The sequence below is a fragment of the Etheostoma spectabile genome, chromosome 15, assembly GCF_008692095.1.
Source record: "Etheostoma spectabile isolate EspeVRDwgs_2016 chromosome 15, UIUC_Espe_1.0, whole genome shotgun sequence".
Lineage (NCBI taxonomy): Eukaryota > Metazoa > Chordata > Actinopteri > Perciformes > Percidae > Etheostoma > Etheostoma spectabile.
Genome location: NC_045747.1, coordinates 16,259,717 through 16,274,520, shown reverse-complemented (window position 1 = coordinate 16,274,520; position 14,804 = coordinate 16,259,717). Strand labels below are relative to the sequence as shown.

General features: G+C 41.9%; 1 protein-coding gene across 1 annotated transcript in view; it reads right to left on the bottom strand.

Moving 5' to 3' along the window:
• Positions 1 to 9: 9 nt before the first annotated feature.
• The window catches only part of LOC116702678 (neurexophilin-1), a 16,709-nt gene continuing 1,914 nt past the window's right edge, over positions 10 to 14,804 (bottom strand). The window contains exon 2 of the mRNA XM_032537032.1: positions 10 to 1,728. Within this exon, the coding sequence (XP_032392923.1) occupies positions 955 to 1,728 (774 nt within the window). The 3' untranslated portion in view covers positions 10 to 954. The remainder of the gene's footprint in view (positions 1,729 to 14,804) is intronic.

Below are 14,804 nucleotides of genomic sequence, written 5' to 3'. Positions count from 1 at the left end.
GGGGGGGGGGGGGGGTAAAAGGAACTTTTTTTCCATCCATGCCCCTTGAAGAGACTTTGAATTGAGTGTGACCTAAATGATCCAGTGGTTGATTACACTTCACATGAATCTGCTCTTAGTGAGAAAACAATGCTTTGTGTTCCCTATGGTAACTTTTTAATCATTTACAGTGAGCGAGAGTGTGTAACTTTTTAATATTATTGAACATCTGTTACATTCCAGCCATTGCCAAATGAGTTGCTACAAAGCTAATTAAGCCTATCAGCTCCACGCAACTCTCTCTCTGGATGTCTCAGCGTGGCTATGTTCAGAAGATTGGGGCGTCTGGTGACTTTCCCGCGCAGAAGCTTGAGTGAACATAATTGCCTTTTCTGATGAATCCATCATGTTTTTTTTTTAATACTCCGTGTCCTCTCTGGCTACTAGCAACTGTGCGAAGGAGGGGTGGGGGTGTGTGTACCCTGCATGATGTTTGTAATAAAGTCTGAATTTGTGTACTCTCCAGTGAATCGTATCGCACCATTCCCTGGAAATGCTGCCTTGTGACTTTGCGAGAGTGAAATATAGTAAAGGATGATGAAAAGGACATTCACATTCACAAGTGGCTTAATGGAAGAGAGAATTAGCTGGCGAGGAGTTGGCATTTAGAAACTGAATTGAGGTAAGAATGTGCATGTTTGATTTTCACGACCAGTCCAGTTAATGAATGCAGCCGTTACGCATTCCAAATGCCTCACTGTCATTATTATGCATACTGTAATTTTTGTCTTGCATATATGTTTTTACAATAGTTAGGCTACAGAGAGTTTATTTTTATTTTTTTTAAGGTGTCTTGCTGCCACAGTGGCATTAAGAACGATTCACAGCCCTGGTTTCCTCCTCATGTGTTACAGTCACTCCTACTCACCCCCCTTTTCCTCTCCCCTCCCACCTCTCCTCCCCCCTCCGAGTCTTTTAGCCCGAGGGCAGGTAGGGCATCTCGTTATGGTAGTTGTAGTCCGGACAAACCTTCTGGACCAGGCGGTAGTCTGTACTGTAGAAGGAAATGTAGATACAGATCACCTTAAAAGGCTTGGAGCAAATCCAGGACACGTGGCTCTGAATCTGCTCCTGGAAGCAGGTCTTGGATGGGTCGTAGTTGCACAGCGAGGTGCGCTTGCTGCGATCCACCTTCTCATAGTCCACGCGGCAGTTGAAGATCTTTGAGTCCTTGGGGTAGACCACGCTCTGGCGCTCCAGGTCAAACTCCACCGCCTTGACAGGTGGCACCAGGCTGACTGAGATGTTGCCCTGACCCGTGGAGTTGTGGCGGAAGTAGACGCTGAACGTGCCGTTACCATGGTCCACAATCTTGCCGGTGATCAGCAGGTTAAGCCTTACCGTCTTGATATTGGAATAGAAGTCTCCCCAGCCAAACATCTTCTTGAACTTGCCGGTCTTAACGATGGGCCGCCGTTTGACCCTGGAGCTGGATGCATCGGGTTTGAGCAGGTCACTGCCTAACATCTCCCAGAACTCCTGCTTAGAAAACTCCTGCTTGGAGAAAGGGACCGGGGAGCGGTAGGGCAGCTCCAGAGAGGTGGTATTTGCAGCTCTGCTCTTACTGTGAAGCATCCAGCGGCTCAGGGGCGAAAGGGGAGCCTGGCCGCTCAGGAGGCCCACCGTCTTGGAGGAGTCGTCTGAAGAGCTCTTGGGGCTGGAGGAGTCGTCTTCTTGACCCAGGGCCACCTAGAGAGAGGAGGTGGAGGTGGGGATGGAAGGAGAAAACAGAGACAGAACGTAGGCAGTTATCAGCAAGGTAGAAAGAAACGTGAACAGAAAACAAATTAAAGGCTTAATCGATACTTAATTTACCGTTCATACCTCTAGTGGTAGTAACCGTGACATTCTGTCAATGCTATATATATAAATAAATGGTTGGAATTTAGCAGGTATTGCTATTATTACATTCTTTTGTTTACCCCGGCTGTGAGAGAAAATACTCCTTCATGTCTAGTGTTCGCAGAGCCAGTGTAATTCCCTAAGCTCCCTAGTAATGGGCTCATATGCCTCATTCAAGCTACTTGAGGCCAGAGGGATCAAAGAACAGAAATGCCACACCAAAACTGAATTCACATAAAGTGTGTTACTGCTGTGGGCACTTTAATCAATATTTCTGAAGGTGGACAATTTTCTACAAAGTCTATAATCCTGTTAAACAATAAAGCTCTGTCATTAAGAAATGCGTTCTACAGTGGTTTCTCTGACAACAGAGGTTGATTTATGTCCCTTTAAAGTATCTGGATGCAACAAAAGGAGCCGGATTCATGCTCAAACGCTTGTTTCTACATTGCCAAAACATCATCCTAGGTGTTATGGTAATGTTCCATCTCATTTTCACTCGAACCAAGTCGGAAATGTTTACCTGAAGATCATCTAATTGGAGAGAAATTTAAAAATCTTAAAGAAAGAAAGTCAAAATGGAGAGTAGATTAAGCAATGTTTCTTGTTTTAAAGTGAGCTTTTTGCTTCTTAAGCACTGCGGTGTGAGTCTGGGAACAGGGGAAACTATTGTTGCCTGGAAGGTTTTGGTCGGAAGATCAAAGTGTTTGAGGAAGAGCTGGGCAAGTTGGGGGGAGGAGAATAAAGTGTAATGTCCAATTAAGACTTCCAGTGTTTTAATTGAGGAAAAAAAACTGTGTCGGATTCGGCACACACACAAAGCTGTCAGATGTTAACATCCACTGAGGCGAGGGGAAGAGGAGTGAGGGAGATAAGATAGTGCTGCTGTGCTCAGCAGTAGCTTTGTGAAGACTGTGTGAATGTGAGTGCAATGTAATGGCTAATTATTCAACAGTAACAATCTATTAACAGGTAGCTCCTGTCTAATGCACCATGGAAGTCACCAGCATTATTGTGTCCTTTGGATTTGGCAGAACACACACACGCACACACACGCACGCACGCACTCACGCACGCACGCACGCACGCACTCACACACACACACACGCACACACACACACACACACACATTGTTTGTGGATTTTTGAGTTGTAAACGTGAACAATAAGTGATGCAAATGCGGGATAAGTTTGTGTATGCGCGCTCTTTCCGGAGAGATTTTTACAATGATGCATAATGCATGGTTTCCTGTCTGTGCTCTGATCCATCTACTGTCTTGACTGCCAGGGCTTCCTTATACAGGCTTAGTCAGGATTATTAAGTCTGACTCATTTTTATTCCATTTTATGCAGGTTTTTCAAGCTCACTCACATTTGTTCACTTGCGCCGCAGTCAGTCAGCAATATTGATTCTCTGTCTCCCTGAAAACATGTATTTCCTTTCATAACAACGTGTATCGCATTTCAACTGCCTTGCGAGGATTCCCGCTGATGTGCTTGTGGTCTGGTGTTTGGACTCAGATGAGAGGACTCCCTTCTTTCCCTCATCTGGCCCTATTACCACAGGGGGTGTTAGAGGCCAGATGCCTCTAACACCCTCCTCTAGTTACCTGTCTGCTGCTACGCTACACTGCCGCTCAGATCCTTCGGCCTCCCCACGGGGACCGGTAACTGCCTTGACAAGGACTTCTTCCTCTTGATTCAGGTAGTTCTGATGGCTCCTCATAAATAATGAACACAAATTTGGAAGAGCTGAGATGACATATTGATATAAATCTTTTCAGATGTATCTATGTTGTTTCAGAGGGGGAAGTTAAGGTCAAACCGAATGACTTTGATGACAAATACACCATTCCCCACAGCTCATATTGAACTGATTGTGTTTGATTTCTCTTCTTCAATGAGCTGTTGGCTGCCGGGCACAGAGCGTAGCACTCTGCCTGCCTCCCCGGATAGCACTTAGAGCCCCCGTGGTGTCCTACAAAAAGGCCCTTTAGCATTCTTGAAAAATATGTCACTCTTGATTTCTCTAAAAAATGTGCCCTTGCTTTTAAGATACTGATCATTTTTGCCAGCTGTTTAAAGTGACTCTCAGATGGCGCCAAACTCATATTTTAACAAATTGCAGAATGCTTTGTTGTACCCTACATATTGTTTAAGGCATCCCTCCCGACCTCTTGCACAGTCTTCATTAAAAAGCCGGAGAGGCCAATGCTGCAGGAGGGGAGCTCAAGTGAGCCATGTGCTTTTGTTAAACAGAAGATGTGAGTGTTTGGTGTCAGATGCAGTGTGCAGTATCATTGTCAAAGATAAATATTAAAATTAGCTTATTATGGCTCTGGAAAAAAGAAGACAATTACAGAGCCAGAGCTGCAATTATTACTGCAGTGAGAGAACAGATGCAGTGTGGTTTTCAACACACCACCATGAGGCCTTTAAATTGTGGTTGAATTTCTGCTGGTTAATGTTCTGTAGTATCGCTTTTTTACATCGGCTACTACTTGAGTGTTATGAAACCCGAGGAGATCTGGTGAACAATGGTAACAGAGGTCACACGTTACACTGCAGCACATCTTTTTAATCATTCACTATCGTAACAATCACTATTTTTACACACTCTGTTCTGATTCTGAAAAACTGCCTACTACTACAACTCTCGCGCCGCTCTGCATTTAACTAGGGGAGTATATGAGGTGTAAGATTTAACTATCAGCATGCTTCCAACTTTTACTTATGCAATGCAAGCACAATTTGAAATGATATAGGAAAACCCCCGAGTTCACTGTTGTTTTCTCAAAGTAAAAAAATATATGCATTGCTTCACTTTAGTGGAATATGTTCACATTTTCGCATGCACACACCGATTGTTTTGTTAGCAGTTGAGCACTAATGCTGTCTGCTTTGGATAGTCACAACCCTCACTTGCTTTCATATTGAAAACACAGTCTAGGAAATCATTCTTTGATGATGCACCACAAATGATTTGTCAGCAACCTGTGTGGTAACATTAAAGAAGTGTTTCGTTGAGTTTGAATAAAAATTGAGTATTTCCAGGGCTGCAACTTTAACGTCAAAGGTTTACTGTTCACCTTATACAAAAATATGCTATGTAGTGTGACACCATACAGTGTGACCGTCAAAGGCCAGAACAAGTTACTTTCAGAATAGGTCTGTTTTGTTTCATGAAGCTTGGCAAGATGTATCCCAGCTTTAAGTACTGTAGGCAAAGTGTGGGCGATGGACAATCAGGTCTTAGTGAGGGGGCGGAGGTTCGGGGTGATTTGTCATTTGTCATGTGCGCTAAGTGAGTCAGTGAATCGGCTGGAGAGAATGGGAGGTGGCTGCAGGCACTGTCGCTGTGGTAATTGTGAGTCATTCAGCCTCAGTGAGTACAGGCCCCAGGCCTCTCTCCCAGCAGGGAGTGTGGGCAGGGAAGCGATCCTCACAAGCCTGTCAGCTCCACAGGCAATAATCAGCCTGTTACAGTGACAGGTACACCGCTTTAACCCCTTTCCCAGGGTGACAAAAGCACACTATGGCCATAAGGCCGCAGAGAGATCAGGGAGCCACTTAACTGAAATCTATGCCAACACTCTCACAGAGGCAGAGGACTGGCGACAGACCAGTGTGTCAACCGACGGATGTTGTTCCAAAATTCCCACTCGAGTTTGCACATTCAGACTTTACTTGTTGAGTTCCTGGAAATGAACAAGGGTTGCACATATCCTACCAAGAGCTGCACATGTTTTACTTCACAAATTACCTGGAGACTAGAGCTAAAACAATAAGTGATTAGTCAGTTATCAATTAGTTGATAATTGATTTGTTCGTTAGTGGGGTTTTTTTTGCAAAGATTCTTTGGTCCCACCACTTCAATGTGAGGATTCGCTTTTTTGTATCATTGTGAATCAAACATATTAGTTTTTTATATTACGGGCTGGACAAAACAAGCAATTTGAAGACATGGACTTAGAAAAAAGAATCAAATATTTCCCTCAAGAGTTGGTAGAGACCAACCTAGAGCTTAGTGTACAGTGATTATTGGATTTTCCATTCATCAGGTGGCTAGAAAGATGAATAATAATGTTGCTCTGTATGTGTAAATAGGCAACTGTTTACTAAAAACAAGGGGCATTTATTTTGGTCATTCTGATAAGATGGTAACCCCCCCATCCCCCCACAAGTTACCTACTGCCGCTGCCCCCAAGTGGTCAAATAGTCAACTTTTGCAGGTTTAATAAACCACACATTAACTAATACTGAAAATAATTGTTTGTTGCAGTTTTGCAACATTAATTCTTTTGTTTTGCTATTGTATAAAAGTTATTTTTATTGCTTTTATTACATTTTTACTGTGATATATGTATCCCAGTAAGCACTGATTAGGTCAATGGCAGGTGAACGCATTTAGGAATCTAGGTTACAAATAAGGTAACCTGTATATATATATATATATATATATATATATATATATATATATATATATATAAAAATATTTAGATGTTTAGGTAACCTATAACCTAAATAACATGTAACATATACAACATATAATTGTTTCAACAGCTTTTCAATGATTATTTAAGACATTAATTTTTCTTTAAGCTGTGCACTGTTACCACTCTTTACTATCCAAAACCAGCAGGCAAACATACAGTTATGACTTTAAAATTGTAGTTTAATAGATGCATGATCTGAATTAAACTGATTGATTGCTTGATTGATTGATTGATTCAGAGAACCTTCCTGTTGACCCACCCAGCGGGACTAAAAGCATGGTCTTGTCCTGTGGACGCTGACACATTCAATCAACACTCCACTTTCCTCTGACTGTTGAAATCTTCATCTCTAATATGACATCAATTTTTAATTAAAGAACAAGGCAGCTCAGATTTCTTAAGTGTTCACTAACGCTTTATTATATTATTATTTTCTCTGCCCTCACCATCTCCAGATCTATTATGCTCACTGCAGGATACTTCTCTGTTACTTGATTAAAATCTGCAAACGGCTGTGACCTTATAACTGATTATTCTTCTGGCTAGTGTAGATCCAAGAAGAGGTGAGGAAGGGAAAGGTAATTTCACAAGAAACAAGCCATTTGACTCCTAATGAATAATTCACTCCGGCTTCTTGGAGGTCACTAGAGCTTAGATCTGCAGTGGGTGAACAAACTCACTACACTGAATCTTTTTTATTCTAAACTCTTTCCCCTATCTATTCTTTCTTCCTGCATCCTCCACCCACTTTCCCAGCTCATTTTGGACAGGCTCAGTTGTGTGGTCCCGGTGGAGTTGGGCTCATTTTGTATGCTCAGAGAGAAGCCGGCTCTGAATTGGCTATCACATTTTTTTACATTATAAGATATTGACAAGTTGGCAGTGCAAGGAGGGCGGAGAAGGTCTATTTCTACCCAGTTTATCCCCAGGGAGCAGGTATTGGCCAAGTAAGTGTGTACAAAGAATTAGAGTCCAATTTTTGTTACTCTTAACGCACTTGCATAGAATTTGAAATAATGACTAAAAACAAGGACAACAAAACTGAATATTACGCTGCTCCAGTATTCACACCTGTCTGATAAAAGCTGAAAGGACTCTCTAAATCTAATGGTGGTTCAGGTGTGAAAAGTTTCAATTGAATGCCTTCCTATCAAGGCCTGTTGTCTGACTTAATGTTCCAGTCTTTTTGTTAGACTTTTCAACACCTGCCTGGGAGCTTAAAGCTACACAGGCTAGGATGCAAAAAACACCAGGCTTTAGAGTAGAATGAGACCTCTTTCTGCAGCTCTCCCTCTCCCCTCTTTGAATAGGGAAATGCATGTGCAGAACAGCCTATAGGAACGCTCTCGCTCTCTCTGCAGGGACATGTGATTGACCAAAGTCTCCCGTCTAAATACAGAGCCAAAAGTAGGTGCAGCAGTATAGTTTTCTCTCAGACCACACATGAATTACAATATAATGAAAGATTATCATGGAATTTTTGCTCAAGGTAACCAAAAATAAAGTGCTTACCAAAAGCATGAATACCTGAACATTTGCCAGTTTCAATCTAATTCATTACTATTTTTTGTTTATTTAATTACTTCAGTAAAGTTCATATCCGAAGACAATGGTTTAACTGTGCAGCTCCGACCTGGGAATGTGTGTAGCTGTGTAAACGGTCTCCAGCCACACTTCTAGTTGCACTAAAGGGCTTGTTTGGAAGCTCTGGTGAGGTAACAAGATATGCAACACAGCTCGGACAACGGCAGCACACCAAACTGCCACATTAATCTGCTTCTTTAGCTGAAGTCAAACTCTTTTTCTGTGTAGCAGCAGTCCTTTTTCTTCTTTTTTTTAAGATTATTTTGCGTGGCTTTTCCCTTTATTATAGTGACAGTGGATAAACATGAAAGGGGGAGAGAGATGGGGGGATGACACGCAGCAAAGGGCCACCCCATAGCAGCAGTTTTTGACGGATAAAAGCAAAAGTGAGCGGGTAAGTGAAATCTGATCACAAGTGCTTACTTGTGAAACATTTGACCTGCATCCAGACAACAGGTGGGAACCGCAGTCCATCTCAACTGCATTAGAATTCACCAGAGGAAAGGACATTGTGGGAACTCTTAAAGCAACCTCGTTTTTAAGTGACCTCTAGCAGTTGGGTGAATAATAATAACTGCCCTCTCTAGAAGGTTGACAGCATTTCTTCAAATGACATTTGTTAACTTTCCATAGCAAAGAAGAATGTTGTTATTATCCTGCTAGAGTGTACCTTGAAAATCCAGAGTTCTTGCGAGAGCACAATTTGAATTTGCTCAGCGAGTTACTCTGGCATTGAGTAATGCTGCTCATCAACTGTACCCTTGTAGCCGAGCTGCACCAATCACATCGGTGTATCTGATGTAGGCGGGTCAGAGGTGAGCTAAACGGATGAGGACAGTTTGATCTACCAGTTAGCTCCGCTGGTAGCTAAGCGTATGGGGCTCTGGATATACGTCATTCTGTGTGTTGTAGTGATTGGTCGTAGTGTTATCCAAATGCGTGCACTGAGATTTTCAAATGCACACTTGGTGCCGCCCCTCAAGATGGGCGACTTTCATTCCTCGATGCCAGACCCTTAATCTTTCATTTTGGGTCTGGATTTCCAAGCTAGCTAGAGAGAGGAAGTTGGGGTGGATGTTTGGACATGCAAAGAACGTGACTGCATACTTTGGTCTGTCTTCTACCAAAGGTCAATGTTGTTGTTTTTTGAACCAATATGATCTTTCCTTAACCTTTAATAAGCAACTTTAGATGCCTAAAACTATCCAGACATTAACTGAGAAAAGACAACAGTTGAGAAAACAGTCATATGTCACTTTTTAATGAACTAACAACAATCTATTTGTGCATTAGGTCAGCAACCCTTGGATGGATAAGTGCATGACTGTTCAAATTGGACAAATAATGTTCAAAATAACTGCTGTCCTCAACTCCACATTTCAAAACCACTATACTCTGCAAAAAAAGTTTCTATTTTCAATTTTTTTTACTTGAAACACTCTTCTATCGAGCTCAGCCAAATTCCCTGATCCCTGTGGCTGCGTGCTGCTTTAATTGGAAACCCCTGTAAAGACCCTCAGCGGGCCTTGTCTGGACATCTGCACCACTCTGACCCTGAAAATCACTGTACCGTCACTGGGCAGCATGCTGGTGAACTGCACACTACATGTTCATTCAGGCAGAACCGGCTGTTTACAGATTGTGAGAGAATATAAATGGGCTTTTGCTCCTCGATCTCATTCTGACGTTGTATCCAGCAGCTCAAGTCACACCATGATGAGGTGAGCATGAACCTCAGAGCCTGGGGCATCAGAAAAGCTTCAGTTTCCTTCGTGTGTTAAACTGCACAGACAACCTGATGTTCCCCCTTCAAATAAACCCACATCCCCTGGTCCCACACTGCCTTTTCTAATATTGTTTGGGTGCTTGAAACGATGAAAACTGCATTCTGTATTGACACTTTCCATAACATTTTCACTTAATTTCAACAACTTTTACTACTGTCAGTTCCAGCAGACGCTCTCTGAAATTAAAACGTCTGTTATGGATTTTCTCATCCTTAGTTATTCCTCTGTGTGAAAGTCAAGCGCGTCTTTATCTGGATCCCCTGGGAGTTATACCCACTCATTCTACCCAAGGCTACGAGTGATTTGTCTTTAAGCTGTGCTCTGTAATCCACCCTTCACTATTCAAACCAGCAGACAAACCTAAAGATTTTCTTCCAAGATCTGCTCTGTCTTCCCCTGCGGTCTCCCAGAGAGCAATGCCACAATATATTGCGCTGGTTTTGAGCAGACAACACATTCTGTCTCAGGACAGCTCAGCGCTTCACTATGAAGGGCTGTCAGTGTGTCAGGGAGCGTGCTTTCTCTCTGTCCGTCTCTCTCAAGCTCTCTCTCTCTCTGTCTGTTTCTGCTGTGGGGCTGCTGGGAGTCTGAGGGGGGAGGTGGGGAGGCGAGGTGGGGGAGGGGGGACAGACGGTCCCCCGATGGCTTCCTTAACGGGTGGTCAGGAGGGAAGTGGTGCACCTCTGGGCTCACTCTTGCTGTGGTCGTGCATAACTCAAGGCTGTTTTACACTACAGCAGGAAGCCACAGTAGGTCCATCATAATGCCTGCAGCTCAGTTAACACTTATTCATGTTTATTTAATGGTTTTGTGATTGCTCATTGTTGGGTTATTTATTTGACCAATAAACAAATACAAATTAATGTAAAATATTTAAGCAAAACAGGTTAAAACACGAGGAAGGAGTCATGCAGTTACAGAACGTGTTGGGCAGAGCCATAAGCATCCACATCAAAATTAGGGAAACAAACAACAATCATGCAGTTATTTGGGCAAACAAAGCTGAAGCGGAGTATTTTTGAAATAATTAGGTAGTAAAACTGAACAATGTGCACTGTGTTGAAAGCAGTGGCCATGGCAGAACTTGTAAAATGGATACGACCAATAAACATGATTTTGTTTGATCAATAAAAGGTTCTGCATTCCATTTCCTTGTTTTGTCCCACTAACAATCCAAAACCTAAAGCGTTTTATTTTACTGTTGAAAATTTATAACATGTCATTAAAGATAAACTGCAAATTCTAACATTTTGAGAAGCCAGATGTAAACATTGTAAACATTTGGCATTTTGCTTAAAAAACCCTGAAACCATTAACCAAATAGTAGCTGAATAATTTACTGACTAATTGTTTATTGAACTAATGGTTGCTGCTATAGGCATCAGTTTGGTTCCTGTATCACACACTATACAAAATATCTTTTGTAAATGATCAGGTTTTTGCAGTTGTATATGGCGTGTGCTCACCCAAGATATATTGCAATCATTCTAACAATGGCTAACAAGGGGAGTGCATATTATTGTGCTCATAATTGTCCCTTTTAAATTGCCCCAGTACAGATGTCATCAGCACAATAAACTGTTCCGTCTGCTTCCACTGTGTTTCTGCAGCCTTAAATTTGACAATTATGAACGAGTTTTGTATTTCCTGTGCCTGTGTGGGATGAGAGGGGGAGAGTCAAAGCTTATGAGCTCTGACATACAGATTGCAACAGTGATGGCAAAGAGGAAGACTCAAGAGAGCGAAAAAGCCCCAATACAAAAGAAAATTGTATTCACTCTGCTGCTGCTCACATTTGTGTCGGCATGCAATATATGCTCTATCAAACAACACTGAGCTTTTTCTATTTGTTTTCTCAGGATTAAGGTGGTATTTCTGCTTAGTCGGGGATGTATCTGGGTGGACAAGGTTAGCGACCCTGCGAGGAGGACAGGTATCTAAGAAACATGAATTTAAGGTTTTTTGAAAGGCCAAAATGGAGAGAGGAGTCTGATGTGGTTAGAATTAATGCCAGCCACCCTCTGCTTTTTAATCTACCACACACATATTCAAGTTTGCATAGGAGTGTGTTTCTGCATTGTTACACCATGCTGTGTTCCAGGCAAACTGCAGGCAGTTTTGCTTAGATTTGTATGCCTTTGATTGTCTCAGCTGTTGTACTGCCATGTTAGGATTCAAGCGTCCCATTGCTGTGGTGCTCTCTGTACAGCCTAATCACAATCTTGTCTTTGTTATGAAAGGGATTTTGGCTCTGCCAGGCTTTCAATGTAAGAACATAATTTGTTTTTTAATTGCCGTGTTAGATAAGTACTTCTTTCATTGCTGATGGGAATGTCAAATAGAGGGCGATAATAGAAGTTTAGAAGTGGGAAACATACGGTAACGGCACAAGATCCTTATTTGCGATTTCATCTTTTCTTTAAACTTTCAAATAACCTCCATGCGCAGAAACCCTGGAATATGTATGAATGTCTTCATCGGAATTCAGTCTGCAAACAGTGACATTCTGTGCAGGGCCACAGAGGTGAAATCCAGCTATCAAGCACGGTGGCCAGCATCTGCATCTGCACTAAAAGCAATCAGAGGGGGTACAAAGCTGTCCTGTCTCTCATGGCCACAGAGAGCGGCTACCTGAGGCTCATCCCTTCCAGAATATTCTGATGTGAAAGAGCAGCTGGGAGCTCAACATGCATTTATGAAGAGCCGAGGGCCTGCGTTCCCAGGGATCTTTACCACATGAAGGTTACAGTACATGCTCTTTTTTGGGTGTGCACGTGTTTAAGTGCCAACATTTGTCTTCTTGTTGAGTGCTAAGTGAGTTAAATTATAATTACAGTACCACTGGTCAAAAGTTTGGGGTCATTAAGAAATTTCCATTGCACTCCATTACAGATAGAATACCATCTGAGATCAGTTGCATTGGTTTTTTTTTACCAGGGCAGCAGCTGTCCTTACATAATTGCAAAAGGGTTTTTCAATGTTTTCTCAGTTAGTTTTTTTAAATATTAGATTAGTGAACAGAATGTGTCTTTGGAACATTGGATGAATGGTTGCTGATAATGGGCAATGCAGGTATTGCATTAAAGATCAGCCACACACTCAGATCAGCTGGTATTCTGTCTGTAATGGAGTGGACTGGAAATCTGTAAGTGACCCTATACATTTGACCGGTAGTGTACGTTTAAAACATAATTACTTGTAATGAATGACTTTTTAATGAAAAGTGGATTGATTCTGGAGTACTCGCAGGGGAGAGAGTCTGCCATTTACTGTGGCAGTCGAGTTCAATGCCCTGTTCTGTTGCACTTCATTCTTCCACTGGTAGTTATTCAGATTGTTGACCTCGCCCCTCCCAGGTTTCACCGGCTGGTCCGGGGATTGATATTGTCAACCTTGTGATGTGCACGGTTCCGCCACACTGCTGCAGTTGTAATTATATGTGGATTATTTTTCTTGGATGCTTTGTGCAAAGGGAAGCAAGAATCTGTGATGACTGTCAATGAGGTGTACAAACCTCTGAGGCAGATGTTTAACAAATTCCAATTTTTTTTAGCACTTTATCTACACCTCCTCTCACTTCCTCTCTTTTTCCTTCATCACCACTCTGTACCTGCTCTGTTGATTTTCAATGTGTCAACTCATCCTATAAAGCCACCTGTCTCTCCTCGGCGGATTGTGTGAGCTCAGTTCATCTCACGCCTGCTGCATCACTTCAGTAATGAACTACGCCTTTGCTGGCTTTCTCATTAGAACTGAAACAATTAGCCAATTAATGGATTAGTCGACTATTAACTGTAGCAACTATTTTGATAAAACGATTAATCGTTGAGGTCATTTTTCAAAAATCACAAAACATTTGATTGGTCCAGCTTCTTAAATGGGAAAATCGTGGCACTTTTTACAATTTTTTTTTTAAAATTTTACAGAACATATGACGAATCGATGAATTACAAAATTAAAAAGCTGATTAATCAGTAATGTAAATACTAATTAGTGGCAGATCTATTAAACGTCTTGGCTCCGCTCAACCAACAGCTGACTGCTAATCACAAGGACAGTGAAAGGACACGAAATATCAAAATATCCTCCAAAATATTCCACAGATTATACTCTTGATACATGCTTATCAGCCACTCAGTTCACTGAAACACTTCCAGTCTGCTTGCCGAGCATCACAAAAGAAGAATAACTCTACCGCTGCCAGAAATAAACATAATTTCTCAAGCAGTCATTATGCAACTGAGATGGTTTATATTATTCATTGCCCTCCATTCCAAATCAAGAATAATTAACATTTGAAACACTTCATTCATCACATAAACAACCAGAGTGGCACCTTGTGTTAATAGTTGTCTATATTAGAAAAGGCCCCTTGAGACCTCAACCCGCTCTGAGAATTGCAGAGCTATTACAACAGAAAATCATCCAAATCGAATTTTAATGCATAATAGGCGTATACGATTATTAATCATGACTCAGTTGCGTAATAAAAAAGTTACTTCATTTATTAATTGCAATGTAATTTATCAATGTCACGGGACTAATGAATTACGCGAGCTCTCTTGCTGAGGGATATCATCTATGTTTTTCATAGATACATCAGCAGAGGGAGAAAAAGCCCCAATGAATTCTATTATCAAGAGCCACAGACCTTTAGGGTTACAATGGGCTGCAGCCCTGCAGCTCCCTAAATGCTCCCAGAACCAAGACAACACAAGAGTGAGTGTTAAGCCTATTATCCCACACTCTTGTATCTAGTTATACAACGGCTGAAAAGGCGCTCATCCCCCATTTTTAAAGTCAGCGTGTGGTCTCTTCTCTCTCTCTCTGATCTGTTGAAACAGCTCTGTCTCAACTAAATAAATGTGTGTGTTCAGTCTTTCACAAACCCTGCCTGTCAGACCTCAAATCACCAACCATTACATCCCCTTGAGTACATGAATAATACTTTAATATGAAAATTACAAGGTCATCCTTGAAAGCATGCAAGACAAACAGGTGCATCAAACCTGAACCTCACTTGAGTGTTTCCACTGTACTGTTTCTTTTTTTTGGGG